Source organism: Notechis scutatus, chromosome 1 (assembly GCF_049901735.1).
Source record: "Notechis scutatus isolate UNSWTSFEM ecotype Mainland chromosome 1, rNotScu1.2, whole genome shotgun sequence".
NCBI classification, from domain to species: Eukaryota; Metazoa; Chordata; class Lepidosauria; order Squamata; family Elapidae; genus Notechis; species Notechis scutatus.
Genome location: NC_142009.1, coordinates 116,902,966 through 116,922,393, shown reverse-complemented (window position 1 = coordinate 116,922,393; position 19,428 = coordinate 116,902,966). Strand labels below are relative to the sequence as shown.

At 40.2% G+C, this 19,428-nt stretch overlaps 1 protein-coding gene across 2 annotated transcripts; it reads left to right on the top strand.

The window, feature by feature from the left end:
* Positions 1-7,786: 7,786 nt before the first annotated feature.
* On the top strand, positions 7,787-18,542 carry TPBG (trophoblast glycoprotein). Of its 2 annotated transcripts, XM_087944189.1 has the most exons (3): positions 7,787-7,914; positions 9,152-10,523; positions 16,055-18,542. In XM_087944189.1, exons 2-3 carry the CDS (start codon positions 9,397-9,399, stop codon positions 16,059-16,061), a joined length of 1,134 nt encoding a protein of 377 aa, XP_087800315.1. In that variant the 5' UTR covers positions 7,787-7,914; positions 9,152-9,396; the 3' UTR covers positions 16,062-18,542. The 2 variants fall into 2 exon arrangements, with proteins under 2 accessions (XP_087800315.1, XP_026520950.2); XM_026665165.2 differs by lacking the exon at positions 16,055-18,542 and having other exon boundaries at positions 7,813-7,914; positions 9,152-12,863.
* Positions 18,543-19,428: the final 886 nt, after the last annotated feature.

Genomic DNA, 19,428 nt, shown 5'->3' with positions numbered 1-19,428 from the left:
TTGCAAATGCTAAGTTTGTCTTCTTACTGGAGGACAAAGTAAAAGGACTGCAAGACCCATCTTTTTAAGAACATCAGAGGAGATGCAGCATACAATATGACACAGAGAACTGTCCACGGAGGCCAGTAGAACAAAACCCTCAAATAAATACAGGACTTAGCAGTAGCAATAGCACTTCCTATAACCACTTCACAGAGCTTTACAAATGCCAGCCAGTTGCCAAGCACCCAGATTGTGATCACATGACTACAGAGGTGGTGCAACAGTCATAACCCTGAAGATGGCGGGTAAGTCACTTTTTCATGGCCATCATAATTTAGAACCGTTGTTAAATGAATGGTCATAAGTCAAAGACTACCTAAACAATGTTAGCTTGTGTTATGTTGACGTAAATGGGATTTCAGTTAGTATGATTGATTTTGGTAAATGGATTTACATTCTTGTGATTAAGAACTGTCAATCCATTTGTCAGATAATACCGGTACTGTTAATACAGTAGTAATACTCTCTGCAAGCGCTTGAGCATCTATGTATTGTTTTAGCCACAAGATGTCACCATTGAGATACCTTATATTCCAATTTCCAGTATTGAGGGTGAAACTATTCAATGCTATTATCACATACGAAATTTTTGCTGAATTGTTGAAAATACCTACTAAAAATAACTCTCTTTCTTTGGTAGATCCGGAGCTATAGCAATCTCTAAATATAATGCCACAAACAAATTCCAAAATTCCAAGTTCTGAACCTGGAATCATAATGATTTTTACCAATTCACATCAGTTAAGTGTGTATAAAATGGGGGGGGGGGGGGATAGGCCATCCAGACAATAGACTGTTACCATTCTTGTTGTTAGTTGAATGCTTGTAAAAAAAATTATTTTTGTGCAATAGCTAACAAATATACAGTAAAAATGTTTGCTCAAAACATTTTGAGAAGAGTATTTAGGTACCAATTTATTATAAACTATGCCAGTAGCATTTTGCCACACCTATTCAATCAAATCTATAGACTTCTATAGACTATCATATTTACTAATGTGAATGTAAGCTGAAAGCAGTGAACAAATTTCATTTATCAGTGATAAAATACTGTAGACTGAGGGCAAGATAAATGCAAAATCTACATTCCCTGAGAAGTTCCTGTACATTTCATATAACAAAGCTTCATATTCATTACTGAAAAATATTAAGCTGAAGAGATTCAGCAGCTTACAATATTGTGATTCAATTCTATCTATGTATGTTTATGTTCTGGATTTAACAAGCTAAGATAGTGAAGCTGTTTGATCCTTTTGGCCATGGTGTATGTTCTCATTTCTTTCATTCATCTTTCCCAAGGAGATGTTCTCTTAAGTGGGATGAATAATAACCATCATTCCAAGCCAATATCCCATGCTGACAGAGGATGAGGGCACTGTAGGCAGTAGGTTGGGGAAAGCTGGTCTAACCACAGTACTCCTTTCTGATCTATTGGCCAGTGTTCTTTTCTTCTGACTGAATTATTACCTCTTTGTAGCACTTTCACTTTTGTTCAACTAGGTCAAATTCCAGCTATCTGCTGGGGAATCCGATTGGCTAGGACAGGAGTAAAATCTTTGTGTCCAAGGAGAAAGATAATGATATGGTGTTGCTTTCTTTCTATGAAAAAATGATATTAAAACTTAAAGAAAACAATTCAGCCAGAACAGGAATTTGTACAAATAATATCCTTTTGCAGAAATGTGGCCCAATTCAACAATAAAGGTTATTAGTACAGTAAGATCCTAACAGTTTTATGAGTTATATCTGATTTTGACTTGACTTTGGTCACCATTAAATTAATAAATATATTGTCTGCCATTCCAAATAAAACTTTTATATCAGTTGAAATACAGGCTATGGAACTGAAGCTCTTCATGAATTCTAGTTTGCACTGACATTGGAGAAGAATGGCCAATTAAAAATTAGACTGTCCTAGAAATGGACAATATTCTCATTTTCTTTTTCTATTAGGAAGACAACATTGCATCTGTCATTGCATTTTTCCTGCACTGAGGGGGATTTTTACTCCGAGGCAAACTGATATTCCTTTTCCTTATAACAAATAGATGAGCCACTCATTCTGCATCATAACACAGGAACCTAATTGATTGATGTTAGAAGCATGTTCACTACCAGACATGTGCTGTCCCAGCCAGTCTATGGGAACTGGATAGTTACTTAGGAATTATGAGCTGTCCCCTTAAATGGTAAAGCTGTCCCCATCATGGTAAATGTAGTTAAAGGTATCCTGGGAAATGTAGTTCATGTCATGTGGCCACATCTGTAATCCCAATTGGTCACTAATTTGACCCTCGAAGGATTAACTCACTAACTCATGGCAGCTTCTTTCTATCGCTACGAGATGGGTTAGGAGATAACCATCTTTTACTACAAGGCAGATATACAAAGGATTGGTCATTAAAGAAGAACTTTGTCACAAATGTGAGTTACGAGGATACCTGATGAACCAATAAATGTACTTTGTTATGGATGAGTTATCTATCTGCATCTGTACAGTTTATAAATCTACCTCTGTACAGGATACAGAAAAAGACAATCCAACAGATCTCTAGTTTAATCAAACCTCCTTGGATGCATTTTTTAAAACAAAACCTTGCAACTGCATCAAGATTAACCAGTTTATTAGAGCTCACTTTATAAAATTGTGTATTGCCTTAGATTCCAGATACATTTTCACAAGAAGGAGGGATTCTAAATATGGAAATCAGAAGGAAAGGAAATGCAGAAAGTGAACAGATTATGAACTTTTCGCTTCCATAAAACTGTTCATTCATAAAACTGTTCAGTATCAGATCATAGCACACATATCCAGGCAAAAGATAAGCAAATGTAAAAACAAAAGTGTAAATTCCTCCTTAAGATAAAATTGGCTTCCTAACCAGGTTCAAGCCAGTGTAGCCTCTGGGCACAGACAAATTATTGAAAAATAAACCTTTCTGCTTTAATCAAATTATAGGAGAGGGGATTTGAATGGTTTGTTGTTTTTTAACTCAACTATTATTTCTATTTTTCTACAGTTCTTTTACATTAAGGTACTACAGAATCTTTGTTGTTTTGAATAATACAATTGATTTAAAATGGTGAGCCTTTTGGATTTTTCTTCTTCTCCTTTTTGGTCAATTGAAAGAATTTTAGAACCAAATTGCAGTATAGGAAAGAAAGAAAGAAATAGGAAAGAAAGAGTAAGGTTAGGAATTGAATACTCTTCTAGGGGCACATTCATTTATTTTTAACAGAATATGTCTTTCAAGATATAAATTCTCAGGGCAGTGTTCTCATTACATTTTTCTACTTACCAAAAATCCTATAATTTTATTATAAGTTGTAAGAAGCATCCATGGGATCAGATCAAAATTCCATTGGGTTCAATAATTAATAGTTAATTCAACATCCCTTGAAAGCCTACAAACAGGGCATTGCTACAATGCACCATCATGTTGTTTTATCCAACTGTAATTCAGTAATATGCTGCTTTTAATGTTATCAATAGAATACATTATTCTATTCTAGATTAGTAGTTATCTTTACTTTCATCTTCTTCAGCCTATTTAATTCCCACTTAAAGTTGTTCAAAATCTGGTATGTTTGGATCTGCTATAGTTTATTGAATGATCCCAGCCTTGGGGTTTATTAAAGAAAGTGGATTAGTGCAATGAATGAATCCAGTCAAAAAACTCTTCTGACATATTACTAAAGTTCCCATTTTAGCAGTGTGCTGCATGAAGAATTTCCTTTTGTCTGACTGAATCTCCAATGATTCAGGTCCACTGAATGAGCATGGCTTCTATTAGGCAGAAAGATATTATTTTCTTTTTCCACAGCATCATAATTTTATTACCCTTCATGATTGTACCTTATCTTGCTGTGCTTCCTAAAATATACTCTTGACCAGTATTTTTAAGAAGTTCTAAATTTGCTTTCTCCTCCATCAGTTGTGCAAGCAATAAAATGTATATTGTTGGATAACAACTCAGAATATGCCAATGTGGTATCATTAATCCCCTTTCCATCCCCTTTTGGATAGATGACCGAAGACTTAACCCATTATTTAAATTTAATAGTTAAATTATCAGATAGGAGTAGAAATTGTACATTTAGTCCCATACTCTACTTTCATTCTGTCATTTGGGTATTCTGCACATTTTCTGTCATTTTTTTTTAATCTTGGCTATAAGCATCCAAGAAGTGGCTGGTGTCTGAACTACATAAGAAAGATAGAAATCTAAAAGATCTAGTAAACAGTCTCACCCAATTTTACTTCACCTTTCTAGGATAGATCGTAGAACATCTGTATGAGAATTTTCTGCTCTTCTCCTCTATATTACAATTTCCCCTCCTAAATTCTATAGCCACCCATCAATCATTTGTCTTCCATTTGTTTGTCTTAGGCGAAATAAGTGTTTTTTGAACACTTTTCAGATTTTTGGAGGCATCTCAGAGCCTCTTTTTTGCTAAGAGAATAAGGCCAAAGCCAAATGCAGCCCTTGTCCATGCAACTATTTGTGACAAACAAAATGTTACAAAAATATCCTCTTTCATGAGGAGCCCAAATAAAATTCCAATATAATGCCCTACATATATTAAGCAAATCACAATTCAAATAATGGATCTTCTTCTTTCTCTCCATTCACATAAATATTAGAAGATTCCCAAGAAATCCAGTGAGTTTATAACTCATTGTAATTGTTAATTGATATAGTACATGTACTTGTAATCTGTTTCATGTGTAATGTGAAGTGTATAATCAATCTATCTTCCCTCTCTCCCATTTCACTCCATTTAAATCCTTCATCTGTCTAGCTACTCTACACATCTAATGCAGTGATCTGCAGCTCATGAAAACATACAACTTTTAATGAAATTTGTTAAAAGGTGCTACAGTACTAGATTTTTTTTTACTACCTGATACAGTATGAGGTTTTTTATTACCCTTTTTTTACTACCGTAGACTAGCATGCCTGTCCTCCCTAATTTCTTTACTTCATACGTACTGGGATAACCTATATGTCCAATAATAAATAAGTCTAACCAACTGCAAAGGACTAGTGGCATGGTGGTTAAGGTGTTGGATTAGAATACAGGACACCCAGTTTAACTACGGAGATTTAAGCAGATGCTGTGGGGCAGGTGGACAGAGGACAGAGTATTCTTTGCACCACTGTAAGCTCTGGAGGAAAAGCAGCGTAGAAATCTAATAAATAAGGTAATAAACCTAACTCAGAAGGGGAAAAAGGGGTTTTGTTGTAGTTCCATGATTCCATAGATGGAGGTCAGAGACCTTGTTATATACAAATTATCCAGAGACATACTAATTGGTCCTGATTTATTTTCCTTTCATCTCTGTTCTGAACTGCATCTGGTCACCTTTTTCAAAAATGTAGCCTTTTTTTGCAGTTTAGTTTTCATTACTCCCAATGGGACCAGAAAAGAGAAGAACAGGGTATCCGCAAAGGCATTGCCCCCAATCTGCCAGCGCAAATGTTCTATGGCTCACTCGGTGTCAGCCACAAAGCTTTTAGTATTCAGGAAATTCTCAGTACGGCCAGCCCCCTCCCCCCACACACACCCCAAAACCACCAGTCTTAATGGGATTTTATAAAATGACCAATCACCAGTCAGTCGATAACTCCCCAAAGTATAAAGCAAGAGCCATGTTCATTAAAAATGGCTTTGTTAACCTTGTCATAAAAGGGCATAACTGACTCACTATGGATCCATCTGAATAGACATCCGCAGCAAGCCAAGATGTTGTCAAAATGATGAAATGTGTGTCATGACAGCACAACACAAGCTCTACTGCTTATGTACTTGCAGGCAACACTGAGGCAGCATTTCTGTTGTGACACATTTAATCATTGTCCCCGTCTCCCACTCTCAACCCCCCCCCCAACTGATATCTACATATATAGCCAAGCTATCATTTGACTTTCAGATGATAAAAGATCAGTAGCATATATATTTTTCCCTCCATTTTTTAAAGATAGCTGAAGAGCAAGACAACCTTTGGGCAACTATCTGTCAAATGGGGTTTGAGATGCAGAGGACACCTGTCACAGATTAATTGTTAATCATTCACTTATGGGTTGAAACATATATTACTCTCTATGAGCATTTGCAGATCTCAGAAATTGATTTAAAATGCCCAATCTTATTTTTTTTATCTATGAGAGAATATGCGGCTGGGTCCAAATAGTATGTATGAAAATGGCTGATCAGAATATTTCCTCAACTGACCCCAGCTCATTTCTCAGAGAACAATATTTAAAGAGAAACTGATTTTTTTTTCTTTTTAAATGTCCTTAGAAAATCTTAGCTCTCTTCCCTTATATGAACCAGGAAAGAGGTTTCTTCAATTATATCTTTACAGAGAACTGGATCTCTTTTGTGACAAACGATCAGGTCATTTGTGTAAACTCATTTTCTACCGTGGAAAGTCAATCATGAATGCAAAATCTTAAAATGAGACAGTAAATTGGTTTTTTTTCCCCCCCAAACATGGTCAAAAGAATGCAAGAGGAATCACAAACCATTGCTCATCAGGAGGATCACTTGGTCCTGAGTTGACACAGGCACTATATAATCTCAGGCATGCATAAAACTTGTCTTCTGATATTGGCTGAGGTTAGCAGCAAGTACATGGGGCTTTCTGTCCTTCAGGAAACAGGAAGAAACTGGTTCCACAATTACAGCTTAACCTTATCTTTCACATCTCTGGATCTTGTAGAAATTCTCCAGGCGTCTGGCACAGGAAAATCAGCTCTTATGTGTAAAGTTTAAGGTGCAACAACCACAGGGTATAGGGATGCTGTGTTTTTGTTTTGCTTAAACAGCTCCTTATTCCAGTGATGGCTAACCTTTTCCACGTTGGGTGCCATAGGTTCGCCATCTCAGCCTTATTCCGTTCTTCCCTAGATACAAAAAGAGCAAGAGTTGTGAAATCAGTACAGCATGTAACCCCGCATCATTCATTGCCTTATGTCTTCGATCAGTACGATATCTCCACAGCCTCAGAAAACTTCCCTGATCAGAGTTAAGACTTTTTAGCAGGGTTTATTAAAGGCTCTACCAAAAGTTGCGGCTACAAAGCATGACAGGACCAGCCAGGATGTTGCTTCAAGCAGGATGAGCTCACCCAGCTTAAGATAAGGCCCAGCCTATTATGACAGTAGCATCCCGGGTACCACAGCTGGCTGGGTGCCTCTCTCCGAATCATTTATTTAATTTATTTGATCGCTTACAAGATAATAGATATACCTATAAACATGAGTAAGAATACAGGAAATCAGATGCTCAGCTATCTTTTTGGCCAACTTAAACCTACCCCCCCCTCCCCAGGACTGCTGGGAAGAGACAAGGAAGGGCGTTGTGCATTGTTTCGAGGACGCCCAGCTCAACACATAATTGTCCTTTTTAGACACCAGAGTTGAGCTTCGTGAAGCGCTGCCACGAGGACCTCTGAGTTCGTGCAGAAGGCTTTCAGCAGGTGGGGGGGCGGTGTTCCTGTATTCCGCGATCCCTCGGCTATCGGATATAATAGCTGTGCAAACACGGCGCCACGGGAGGACGGGGGGCGGGGGGAGACAACGAGTCCCACCTGCCACCGCCGCCTCCTTGCAAAGTAAACCGGGCAGGGAAGGCGAGAAGCGCCCTCCCGCTTTCCCCCGAGGGCGTGGTGCGCGAAGCCGGGCTGCCTCCCGGAGGCCTCGCCTGCCATTGGCTTCGCCTGCAGCGGAGGCTGGGCTAGGCAAACCGGGAAAGGGGCGGGAGGGGTGGGGGAGGCAGGGAAAGTTGCTGCCTGCACCATGCAGTTCCCACTCGGTCCAGGAGTTTGCGCGGGACTGGCGGAGCTGGAGCCCAAGCTCGAGGCAGGTAAGCTGAGGCCGGCGGGGCTGGGCGAGTGCGGCGCGGTCCGGGACGAAGACCTCTTCTGGCATCCGTGCTTGCAAGCTGAAGCCTCTCCTCGGCGTCCTCGCCCTCCAGGCCCAGGAAGGCACAGGGAAGAGCCCGTCAAGTCCCAGGTTGAATCATCCCTCCCCGCCTGAAGGGACAGGTGGGGAGGGATCCCCGCACATCTTTTCCCTGGCAAAGGGCAGCCCTGGAGCTCGCGGGTTTCGCCTTCCTCTAGGATGGGAGGTAGCCGTCGGGCGAAGGTGGGGGGGGGGGAAGGTTGCTTCGGAAACGTGGAGCTTTGTTTTTTAGGGTGGGGCGGGGAATTATTTATTCAGAAAAGTTGGAAGGGGAGATTGGAGGCGTGGGGGGATGAATAATGAATGCGACGACTTTAGGTTTGGGGCAACGGGAGGGGACTTGCGAAAAGTTGCAAGTTTTCTCCAGCAACTTTCTTAGGTTGGAAGCAAAAGCCATTGGCAATTGTAAAAAGCGAGCGCGGGTTAAGGCGCTGCTTTTCAAGCGTGGCCTCTGAAGGGACTAGAACCGACGATATAACTTGCTGGCCCCGTAGCGAATCCTTTGAGCGTGTGGCGTAGTGGTGAGGGTAAGAGGAGGCAGGCTCAAGGCCGTTCTTCTTAGCCAGTAGAAGCTCGTTGGGCGGCTCTTGGCCTGTCACGGCCACTTCTGAATCTGGCCTACCTCACAAGATTGGTTGGGGACGTGGATTGGAAGAGGGAGCGCTGTAGACATTGTTTGGAGTTCCTGAGCAAAGGGAGAAAAGGAATCTAATTACTATTAAATCTAATAAACGAGCATACCCCAAGCAGACGCCTTCAGGTAATTTGGACTACAATGGCCATTATCCCCTGCTTGCTCAGAGTGATGAGATGTTGCTATTAAACCCCACTGGGCAAGTCTGTCAGACACAGGCAGGCTGGCAAAACTTGCTGTAACTAGTCAAGATGAATCCAAGGACTGCTCTTTCTCCCCACCTCTTTCCTTTCCTTTCTTTTTTTCTGCAGTCCAGGCTGTTTTGTGGTTTGACTTGAGGGGTGGCACTTGGGAAGGGGGAAACGATCTTGGGAAGCAGGAGTGTGCTGGCAGCATCCAGGAAGGCAGAATCTGAGAAGAAAGCATGATCTTTTCTTCATCCCAGCTTGCTTCAAACGCCTCTCCTCCCATTTTTTTTTTCTGCTTTTTTGTTTTTTTTTTCAAGGGTGGCAGGACGTGAAAGAGAACTGGTCCATTCCTAGGACTGTTCCTCCCCTTCCAAGACCGCTGTGGAGTCGCAGCCTTGTTGCACACACGGAGGAGAATCCCACCTTCTGTCCAGGCTTCCTTTCTCTGCCTTTCTGCTTGACCCACGAAGGTTGCTTTTGGAGGGCTGGAGCCAAGGATCCTTTGGAGACGGAGACAGCCCAGGGAGCACCGCAGGAGAACAGTCCCTGACAAGAGGTGGTGATGCTGGGAAGCTCTCTTTGGGGCCGTGCATCCCCTGCGCTAAGTGGGGAGAGACAAGGAGCTGGGGGGCTGGAGCTGTTACTCCTGCTGGTCCTCTCAGGCTGGGTTTGGGCTCAGCAGTCACAATTGCAAATTCTCCCTTGCCCTGCGCTATGTGAGTGCTTCGAGACCACCCGAACAGTGAAGTGCATCAACGACAACTTGACGGAGGTGCCGTCTGAGCTGCCGCCTTCCGTGGAGGGCCTCTTCCTCACCCATAACTGCATCCGTAACCTCTCTTCTGCCTCCTTCCTCTCCACTTCCCTGTACGAGCTCACCGTCCTTGACCTGAGGGGTAACCAGCTGAGCTGGGTGGGCGCGGAGACTTTTGCTGGGCTGCCTCATCTAAAGCAGTTGGACCTCAGCGACAGTTCGCTCACTTGGCTCAGCCCCATGGCCCTGGGCAATGCCAGCAGCCCCTTGGAAGAACTGGACCTGAGCAGCTCCCTCTACAACAACAGCTTTGTGCCCTTGGTGGCTGAGCTGCTCCAGACGGGCACGCTTCTCAACTTGAAGCGCTTGGACCTGTCGGATAACAATTTGATTTATCTACCGGCCAGGATGTTCTCCACACTGCCCAGTCTGGAGCACCTAGACACGCGTAACAACTCCCTGGTGAGTTTGCATAACGTGTTCTTCGGGAGCCTCCAACAGCTGCACAGCTTCAATCTCGGCAGCAACAGTTTCAAGACCCTGAGGAACGACACCCTCCAGCAACTCCAGGGCCTCCCTTTGCTGTCCCTCAACCTCAGCAGTAACCCCTGGGTTTGCGACTGCCACATTGAGGACTTGGTGAAGTGGCTGAAGGAGAGCAAGCAGGTGGAGGCCAAAGGGTCCCTCAAGTGCTCCTATCCGCGGGAGTTGCAAGAACGCTCTTTGGTGAGCATCAATGTGTCAGAACTCGACTGCTCCCTTCTGATCGACGACCAGACCCCGCTGCAGACTTCTTACGTCTTCCTCGGGATAGTCTTGGCCCTCATTGGTGCCATATTCCTCCTGGTTTTATATTTGAACCGAAAGGGGATCAAAAAGTGGATGTATAACATCAGGGATGCCTGTAGAGACCACATGGAGGGCTATCACTACAGGTACGAGATCAACACAGATCCCAGGCTAACAAGCCAGAACTCCAACTCAGATGTCTGAAGAAGTACTATGGGGAAATGGGCCTGATGCATAATAGCCCTGCATGAAATGTAGACTTTAATTCTTTCCCTTATCCCTACCTGCTTCCTCTTCCCTTTTCACCTAGACACCAGAAACTTCACTTGTGCAGAGAATTATGCATCCCTGCACAACATTCACATTATTATTATTATTATGAATGTGGTGCATGGTGTTAAGCAGTCTGTGCCATTGCTACTTTCCTTTGCAATTCACTACCAGCTTGTGGTTGGATATTTCTTAGCACCTAAACAGATAAGGAATGATCCCTCTTTGTTTCCCCCTATTGATATTTTCAAAGATTGAGCATATATTAAAAAGTACCATTCAACAAAGACTGCCTCAACTTTTTTTTTTTTTTTTTTTTGAGACAAACATTTTACTGATTGCTGGAAGGTCGTTTTTGTGCTTCATAATTGTGAAAAGGTTTATAGATTTCATACATATTTAGAAAAGGGACATGTACAGACAAGCAAGTAAACAGCAAGCATGCAAAAAGGGAAAATCCTATCCCTTAGCTAAGTAAATCAGTAATTTGAATGCTTGCTCTTTCTCCTTGGTTGTGTGCACAAACCACTTGTATGGTTTGGCTTATGGTAAAAAAAAAAATACAAGCATTTGCAATTTATATGAAAACTAGTGTCTTTAAGGAATTCTCATCTCATAAATTGCATATGAAGTGAGTTTGCACTGTTAAACAAGTCAATAAATGTTTCTGTTTTGCTGCAGCAGGCTATCCTCTTATAATGAGATTAAGCCCCCAACACGATAGATTCCTTTTTGATTAAAAATTGTGCAAAATATGAAAACTTTTTTTAAAAAAGAATTGTTTGGAAGCATGTCATCAATGTAGTTTAATTTTAAACAGGCTAGAAAAATGCAAAGTTATAATAATTCACTTTTTTTTTGTTAAACTGCTTTTGAACTACCATCTCTTTTGCAAGTGCAATCTCGTTTTACACAACCTGTTGTGACTTCGGAGTGGTTGTACAACAACTCTAAAGTGGAAAGATAAAGGATTAAATGACACTGATTTTTGGAGCAATCGCTGAAATTGGGAACACAATCTTGCTGCTGAATAATGGGCACTTGTACCTTTTTTTTTCTAATCTATGCAAACATTACTTTTGGCAACTCGGTGGGAATTATTCCCAGATGCATGTGAGAAATCTTAAACTGAAAACACGTATTTTATTGAATTAAAATGGAATGTTTCACTGATGCTCAGCTTATGTGAACCCAGTCAATTGTCATTTATTCAACACATTATGATTAAACCAATGGTGGTTTAACACATGAATCCAACCATAATGTAGCATGAGTTTCAATGACAACCCATCTGTGGAAAAAGAGAAGAGTTCCAAGTGTTTACTTTGACTAAATTGTACCTAATGTATCTAAGCTGCAATAATTAGACCAAGGATCTAGGTGCACATACTTTTGGAAAAATACTGTGATAACAGAATTAAGCGGTAGGTCCTGTGGAGTGGTAGGCTTACTCCCAAATAAGTATGCTTAGCAATAGCATCTGATTTTAAAACAACTTTGTTGAAGTCAGCATGGCCTTAGTTTTCAGTTGAGAGGTTATACATCTTCAGACCTCCAGGGGGGAGGCTGACATAACTCTTCACCAAGCTGGAGACAATATTATGTAAGTTTAGTCTTCAAAACTTAGCTAATGTTCACAAGTAATAACAACATCTGTGCAATTGTATTTATGGTTTTAACTTGTGCATGGCTATGACTTTATGTATCTCTTTGCACATTTATAAGGAAGGATGTTTTGCAAACCATAGTATCACCTTCAGTCTAAATATTGTGATAGTGCAGGAAGTATATTAAACACGTTCTTCTTTGAAAAACTGGAATGCATGAACTGTGATGCTAATCTGCCTATCAGCTCTAAATAGATAAATTTACTTTCTGTTAGCAATTTTTGGAAAGTTGTATATCACATTCTTAGTATTGCTTGTGAAGTACTAGGTCTAATAAATCACAAATAAGTTTACTATAGCAATAAGCAATCTTACCCATATTGGTTTGGAAATAATTTCCAACTAAATCAATGGCATGGAAATCTATGTGTGTATAAAGTAATTAAGATTATTCAGAATGTTTATAGCTTAACTATGCCACTGTTTATGAAGCTTCCACTCTTATGCGCACACACTATTACGGTATTGCAAGTTCTGCTAAATCTCTTTTTGCAAATTCATTTGTTCCAATTTGGGGGGAATGAAGAGAAATAAAATCTGTACTACTGACTTATGCTTTTATTTCACAAATAACAAAATTTCTGATTTTACTCATTTCTTAGTCTGTAATATTACTAGAGTTAGTAATATAATTCTGTTGTGATATAAGCTGTTTCAAAAAATAAAGTGAAATAAAATACAGCAGGTACTAACTAAAAATAGCCTTTTCAGACAACGCTGGTGTTTAAATTATTTTTTTCAGTGTTTTCAATAGAGAACATCATTGCTCAAAAAAAAAAAAATACTGGTTTTGGAAGATGTGCTGCCTTTTCTTAAGCAGTGCAATGCAAGCCTTAATTGGACCAATGAAAAATGTACCAATCAAACAAATAAATAATGTTAGCAGATATTAATATCACAGGAAAACATCAGGTTCTTAAGGTTTTGAATGGCACTGTATGCCATAATATCTTTATATGTGAATCAAATAATCTTTCATTTAAAAAAATCCAAACTTATTTGCATATTTCCTAATCTTCTGAATTAGTGTTAATCAGATTGTCTAAAGTGCAATAGACTTTTCCAATAAGAGGAAGACGATTATAAATAACGGTTTCTGTTTTGCAATTCAGCTCTATCCCCTGCTTTTCTATGCATTTATTAATACAGGACAAGTTGAGATGGGCAATTGCTCTTAAATGCTCTTAGAATTGTTCAACAATAGACAGATATTTTTTATCTCTTTGTTATATTAGTTTGATGTAGAATTAAAACATACAGAATATAATTCTCTAGCAGCTGAAACTAATGCATCTATTTCCTTTCCTTTGCAACATCCAACTAGAAAGTATTTCCCTCTCTTGGAGCTGGAGCCCCTTGCCATATATCACAATTTCTATTTCCTTAGCCGCTGACAGAGCTTAGTAGGGTTTATAAATGTCCAGATTTGCCCAGGAAATCTTTTAGAAAGGAAGTGTTTCAAACAAATCAATGTTGTCCTCATCTTAAGAACTTTATTCAAATTCAAGTGTTAAATGGAAAATGGATCACCCCACCAGATACTGTCACACTATTCCATCCCAGTAGGTTGTGATCAGCCAGTATAATACTACTGCCATGGTACTGTAGAGCTGAAAGGAGACCAAGGTCAGTACAACCTTTCTCCAGGTATACTTGGAGTCTGCATATAATAACTCAAAAAAAATCTTAAAATTTCTCAGAAGATGATTCTTTTTCATAGAACGTCAGTCTCCAAATATCTCAGTAACGCTAACCTTGTAGCTGCCACTACCTTGGGGCTCCTTGCTTACATATAATACTTCAATTTTCAGACTTAACTAATAAGATATGCCACCTGCACACCAAAGGCAGAAGTAACTTATGATGCAAGGGTAGCCAGCCACATAGAAAGAACCCTACACATGGAGGGCCATTGCCAGCTTCACTTTTGTTCTCTTTCCTTTAGATGGATTCTTAACCACCGAGCACCATTTTCTCAGGAAAAGTAGAGGAGAAACTAAGACAGGTTACTTGTGTGGTACCAAATTAGAAAGCTTGTCCTGCCACCCTCCTTTTTCCACCAAGTCTCTTCTTTTCCACATGGCAATCTATGAATTCAAACCAGGATGGGAAGAAGTAGACAAAAAGATGAAGGTGATGCCTATAAAAACTTTAAGCTATAGTCTGCCTATTCCCAACCAAATCATGGTTGCTTGTACTATTTTTTTTTCAATACTTAAAGAGAACTATAAATAAATATTTCACCTCATTTCACATGATCTGCATAGATGAGTGATGGCTAACCTTTTTGGCACTGAGTGCCCAAAGCCCATGCATCCCCAAAATGCAATGTGTGTGCATTCTTGCGTCTGCGCTCCGACCCAGTGCATTTGCCCCGACCCCCATGCACATGCCCTGCCCCTTTGTGCATGCATGACAGCGACCTGAAGACAGCTGGCCAGCGGGAGGCATGTGCGCACATGCGTGGCAGAATTGAGCTGGGGCGATGGCTCACGTGTCCACAGAGAGGGCTCTGCATGCCACCTTTGGCATGCATGCCATAGGTTCACCATAACGGCCATAGAGAGTCCTCCAGAGGTTTCCTATATCAACAGAGGCCAGAGACACTCTAGGATCTCTTGCATACAATAAAGAAGCTCTTCTCTTGAGGGCCAACTCTTTCTCAAGTCATCTGACATTTCAGTAATCCTATGATTTGAGTTCTAAAACCTTTGATCATTTTGCTCCCCTGTGATTTTTTTTTCCTGGATGCCTATTATATCTGTGTATTTATTAGCTGTATTGTTAAGGTTATAGGTACCTAATTAATGTGCAATAATGAATAACGAAGGTGCATTTTGATGCAATAATTGAGCCCCAATCCTTATTTCCCGTAAAACTATCTGGTAGTCCAGGCATGGATCAAAGGCCTGCCCTATTTCAACAATGTTCTATACATGCCTAATCCATTACAATATAACATGATGTTCTGACCCAACCAGGTTCTCAAAGAGCAAACACAAAGGCAGCAGCCCCCACCTTTTAAGGTTTAATAACGAATTCTGTTCTGAAGGCTGCTTTCCACTAATTAGCTCCGACAAGAAAGAGCCTTGCCAAGTTGTTTGTCAAGGCTGCCAAAAACCCAGAGGTAAGAACTAATTTACAAAATTCTCAAAACACGAACTAAGATGTCCACCAGTTGAGCTTAAAAGCTTCTTTGCTATCTGCAAAGAATGCTTTTCCAAACCTGGCTTTTATCCTCTTGAGGGAGGGGCCATTACCTTGCAACCTTACTCCCGAGTCGCCTGTGCTGCTGTAATTGTTCTTTCCTCCGAGTAACTTGGCACAGGCTCCTCTGGAACCTCCTCATCACTGCTGCCAGCCCCCACAATCTGAGGCAGCAGTCCACTCCCTGATGGTCCTGGCCCCTCATCAGAGTCATCGCTCTCCTCAGCCATCTGCACCTGCTGCCGGCTAACCACAACACATGATTGGACAGCAAGACTGTTCATAAGATTTCATTATGACTTAGTAATTTGAAACTTTATTTTTTTAAAGAAAGTCTCTACTTCCAAAGTGATTTTTTTTACCCTTCTTATCCCACCCTTGATCTGTTGCTAACTGACTGGATAAATACCTGCCTTGACTGTTGCTCAATATACTTATTTGCTAAATTTCCTCTCAGATCAAGATACTTAAGGAGCAACAGTTACAGCTGGCAAGATCAAAAATCTGATTTAATTTTATCTTTCTTTTTTCAGTGATTGAATGAATTCAACCAACAAAGAAAACCTCTCTGTGGGAGAAAAAAGAATAAGGCTTGGTTCAAGCAGAGTTTGCAATTCCAACTTCCATATTTCACTCTTTATGTACTGCAAAAGCAAGGTGGAACTTATGTCCTTGGCATGAAGTGGACAACAACCTGCTTGACTGAAACAGGGTCCTGTCATTTTCATGGACTCCCATGTGCCTGCTGTGTGATAGATGAAAAACCCTACTTACGGTTGTTGTTGTTTTTTGGAAATGTCTGTAATATGGGCACAGCTGTGCGTTTTCCCTTCTTCATGTCTCAAAGTTGCACTGTAACTGCAATTACATACAGGGGAAAAAATAGAAGTAATTTTGCTTTAGGGAGAGTTTAAAAATGGGCTTTATTTAGCTGACTGTGAAGAGAGTTTGGGAAAGATTTTTATTCTCTTTCAATTCTCTTAACATGGGGGAAGCAACCTGATATTCTCAAGATCTATTTGACAATTCCTACATTCCAGAGTGGATGGGAGTTGAAGTTGAAAACATCTAGAAAACACCAAGTTGCCTATGGTTACTTTTAACATAGGCAACTGTGACATGTGTAATCTTCAAGCAAGCAGGCAACATAGACTCAGGGATAGAAGTATTTCAGAAGTACCACTGTTAAAATATACAGCTGCCCCATTGGTTTCAAGAAAGATCCTTCAAAGTTTGGGCAGTATTGACTTTCATAGCATGATTGTTCTTTTCAGTTAAATAGCAGCTAAAATCTATCAGGGAAAATGTTTGATAATCTTTGACATCCTTCCCCAATTCTATCTCAGCACCTATTAGTGGCTCTTATTATCCGTTATGTAAAGTGACTCTCAAAAATACCAGTAGCCTGCCATGCAAAGCAGCTTATTCAATTACTGACTTGCCTATATTCCTGCTTGCTAAAATAAGCCTTTGTTTATTTGAATCTGAATGTCCCATATAGCCTTTTCCCCCCCCTTGAATTACAAGTTTGAACTACAGGGATCAAACTCATGAAGGCATAGGAAATATCTTTAGCTGATTTCTGCAGAGTGGTAAAAAACCACTTTGGGGAGGGAATGATTATATTTATTTGGAAACTAATAGTATTCAGATAATCTGTTGGAAAGTTCTTAAAAATAAGTTGTTCCACTGCAAATATAGGTTCAAGACTGCCCGGGATTGCTGGATAGAATTAAAAAATACTCCTATCTAAATTCTTAGAATCATCTAGTGAAAGATTTCTGGGAAGAAGGACTGTATACAAGCAATATTTGCTAAGTATTACCAGCTGCTCTTTATTTTGAAAAACACATTAGGGAACAAGGGCTATTCTGTCCTAACCAAACACAACATTTAAATACATCAAATGTAGAGTATCCTGAATTCTGAACACTGTCTATGCTGGGACACTTTTGGCTTCATGTTTAGAGGGGCTTATTAATGTGAATGCTCAAAGGTTCAAGACTTCATATATTATGGGGTCCTTGATACTCTCTGAGCTTGGTTATTTTCTTTCAGATATTTCATTATCAACTAGCTAACATCATCAGTGATACTGTAGATGTGAATGGAGTTTGCTCTCTATTTATACACAAGTGACTTTCTCTTCTATTGGTACTGCAAATATTGGCCCATATAATTTCTCCATTTGAGCTGTGATCCCCATTTTGCACTATCTATCCAAGCCTCCACTAATTTTTTTTATAGGGAACTTCTGCAAAATAAACAAAGAGACTCACAAAATTTAGGACTGTCAATATTTCAAAGTCAGAATTTCCTGAGACCCAAGGAACATATGCAATGAATGCCATTGCGCTTCTATCATGCTTGGGATTTTCCCATAAGTCTCGGTCAGCCCTTTTAAAAGTCAGGATTTAGATAGGAGAACTGGAAAAATCCTTTAAATGGGATGCTTTGGAACAGGTGGGAGCCCATAGGAAACATCAGATCATTAAAGCAGCTGCTTCCAGATGGAGAACATCAAGAACAGTTTCTAAAAGGTATAGCTGCTTTAACACGTGCTTACATGTGTTCTGAGCAACCTCTCTTAAATAATTTGCAGAGTTCTGTTAGAAAGGATTTTGAGTGCTCCAAAGGGTTCTTTTCACATGCTTTAACAAAATCTTATTCCTTGAATTCAGTAACCAAATTTGTATTCTTCAGAAGTAATGTTTGAAACATGTGTAATCTGTGTTTAGAATAGGTTTATTTAACTACTGGAACATGATCTATCAAGAAACTGTTGAAGTGAATAGGAGCTGCACAAATGCAGGATTATCTTCTTGTACAGTCCTTGAAGAAGAAAATTGGCCTGTGCCCTTTTAAATTTTGCAATGATGGGAATAGATAGCTGGCATGATGAACATTTGAAGAATCCTTTTCTTATGTTTGCACTCCCTAGAAATGATGCATGAAAATGTACATTCCGTGTCTAAAATTAACAATGTTTATATTTAATGCCAATTATATCCTTTAAAACTGCACAGATTTCCATCGTATTCATTTAGAATGCATATGGCATGCAGGATTCATTCATAATGGAACTACAAGTTAAGACAGCCTGACAGGCACTGAACTAGCTACTATTTAATCTTAAATCTCCTATATAGTTTGCAGATCATGTTGCATTGTTTGAATCAAACATGTACTGTATTAGCATCTAAAATGTTTGTTGTGGTGCATGTATCTCTTATCTGTTGGAGACAACTTTATGTACTGGTCTATGAGGTAAGTGTTAGAAGTAAAATTGACAATTGGCTAAATTGGTTCAGCCTGTTTTTGTTTTCCTAACTATAGTTTCATTTTTTTAGATAAAGCAATGCTGATATTTTTTTAAAAAAATAAATATGTTGGCCCAAGTGATACAATAGAGCAGGGGCGTCAACCGCAAGGCCTGCGGGCCACATCTGGACCGTGTGGCCGTCCTGGAAATTGTAATGAGCTGACCCACATCTCGTGCTATCCTGGTGTGCGTGTGCACAGGAGGCGGCAACCATGCGTGCGCACAAACCTGGCCCATGCCATCTCGGCACAGGAGGTGGCCAGGATGGTGGGGGCAGGTCCTGCATGCGCATGTACCCATTGACTCCTGTGTGCACATGCGCCGTTGGCTCCTCCCTACCACCACCACCAGCCCACGAAGGACAACTAGAACGCTGATCTGGCCCACAGAGAAATCGAGTTTGACACCCCTGCAATAGAGCATCCTTTTCTAAATAGCTGCTTCATTTCAGAAACTTTCTTTATACTCTGGGCTTTTGATGAATGTTGTTTGTTTTATTTTAATCAGCCATGATTACCAGTTTCATAACTTCGTTCAAAGAGAAGAAAGTCAAAACTGAAGTTTGGAGGAAAGACTTCACCTTTC

Coding starts and splice junctions, on each gene's coding strand:
- TPBG (XM_026665165.2), top strand. CDS start 9,397: ATGCTGGGAAGCTCTCTTTGGGGCCGTGCATCCCCTGCGCTAAGTGGG.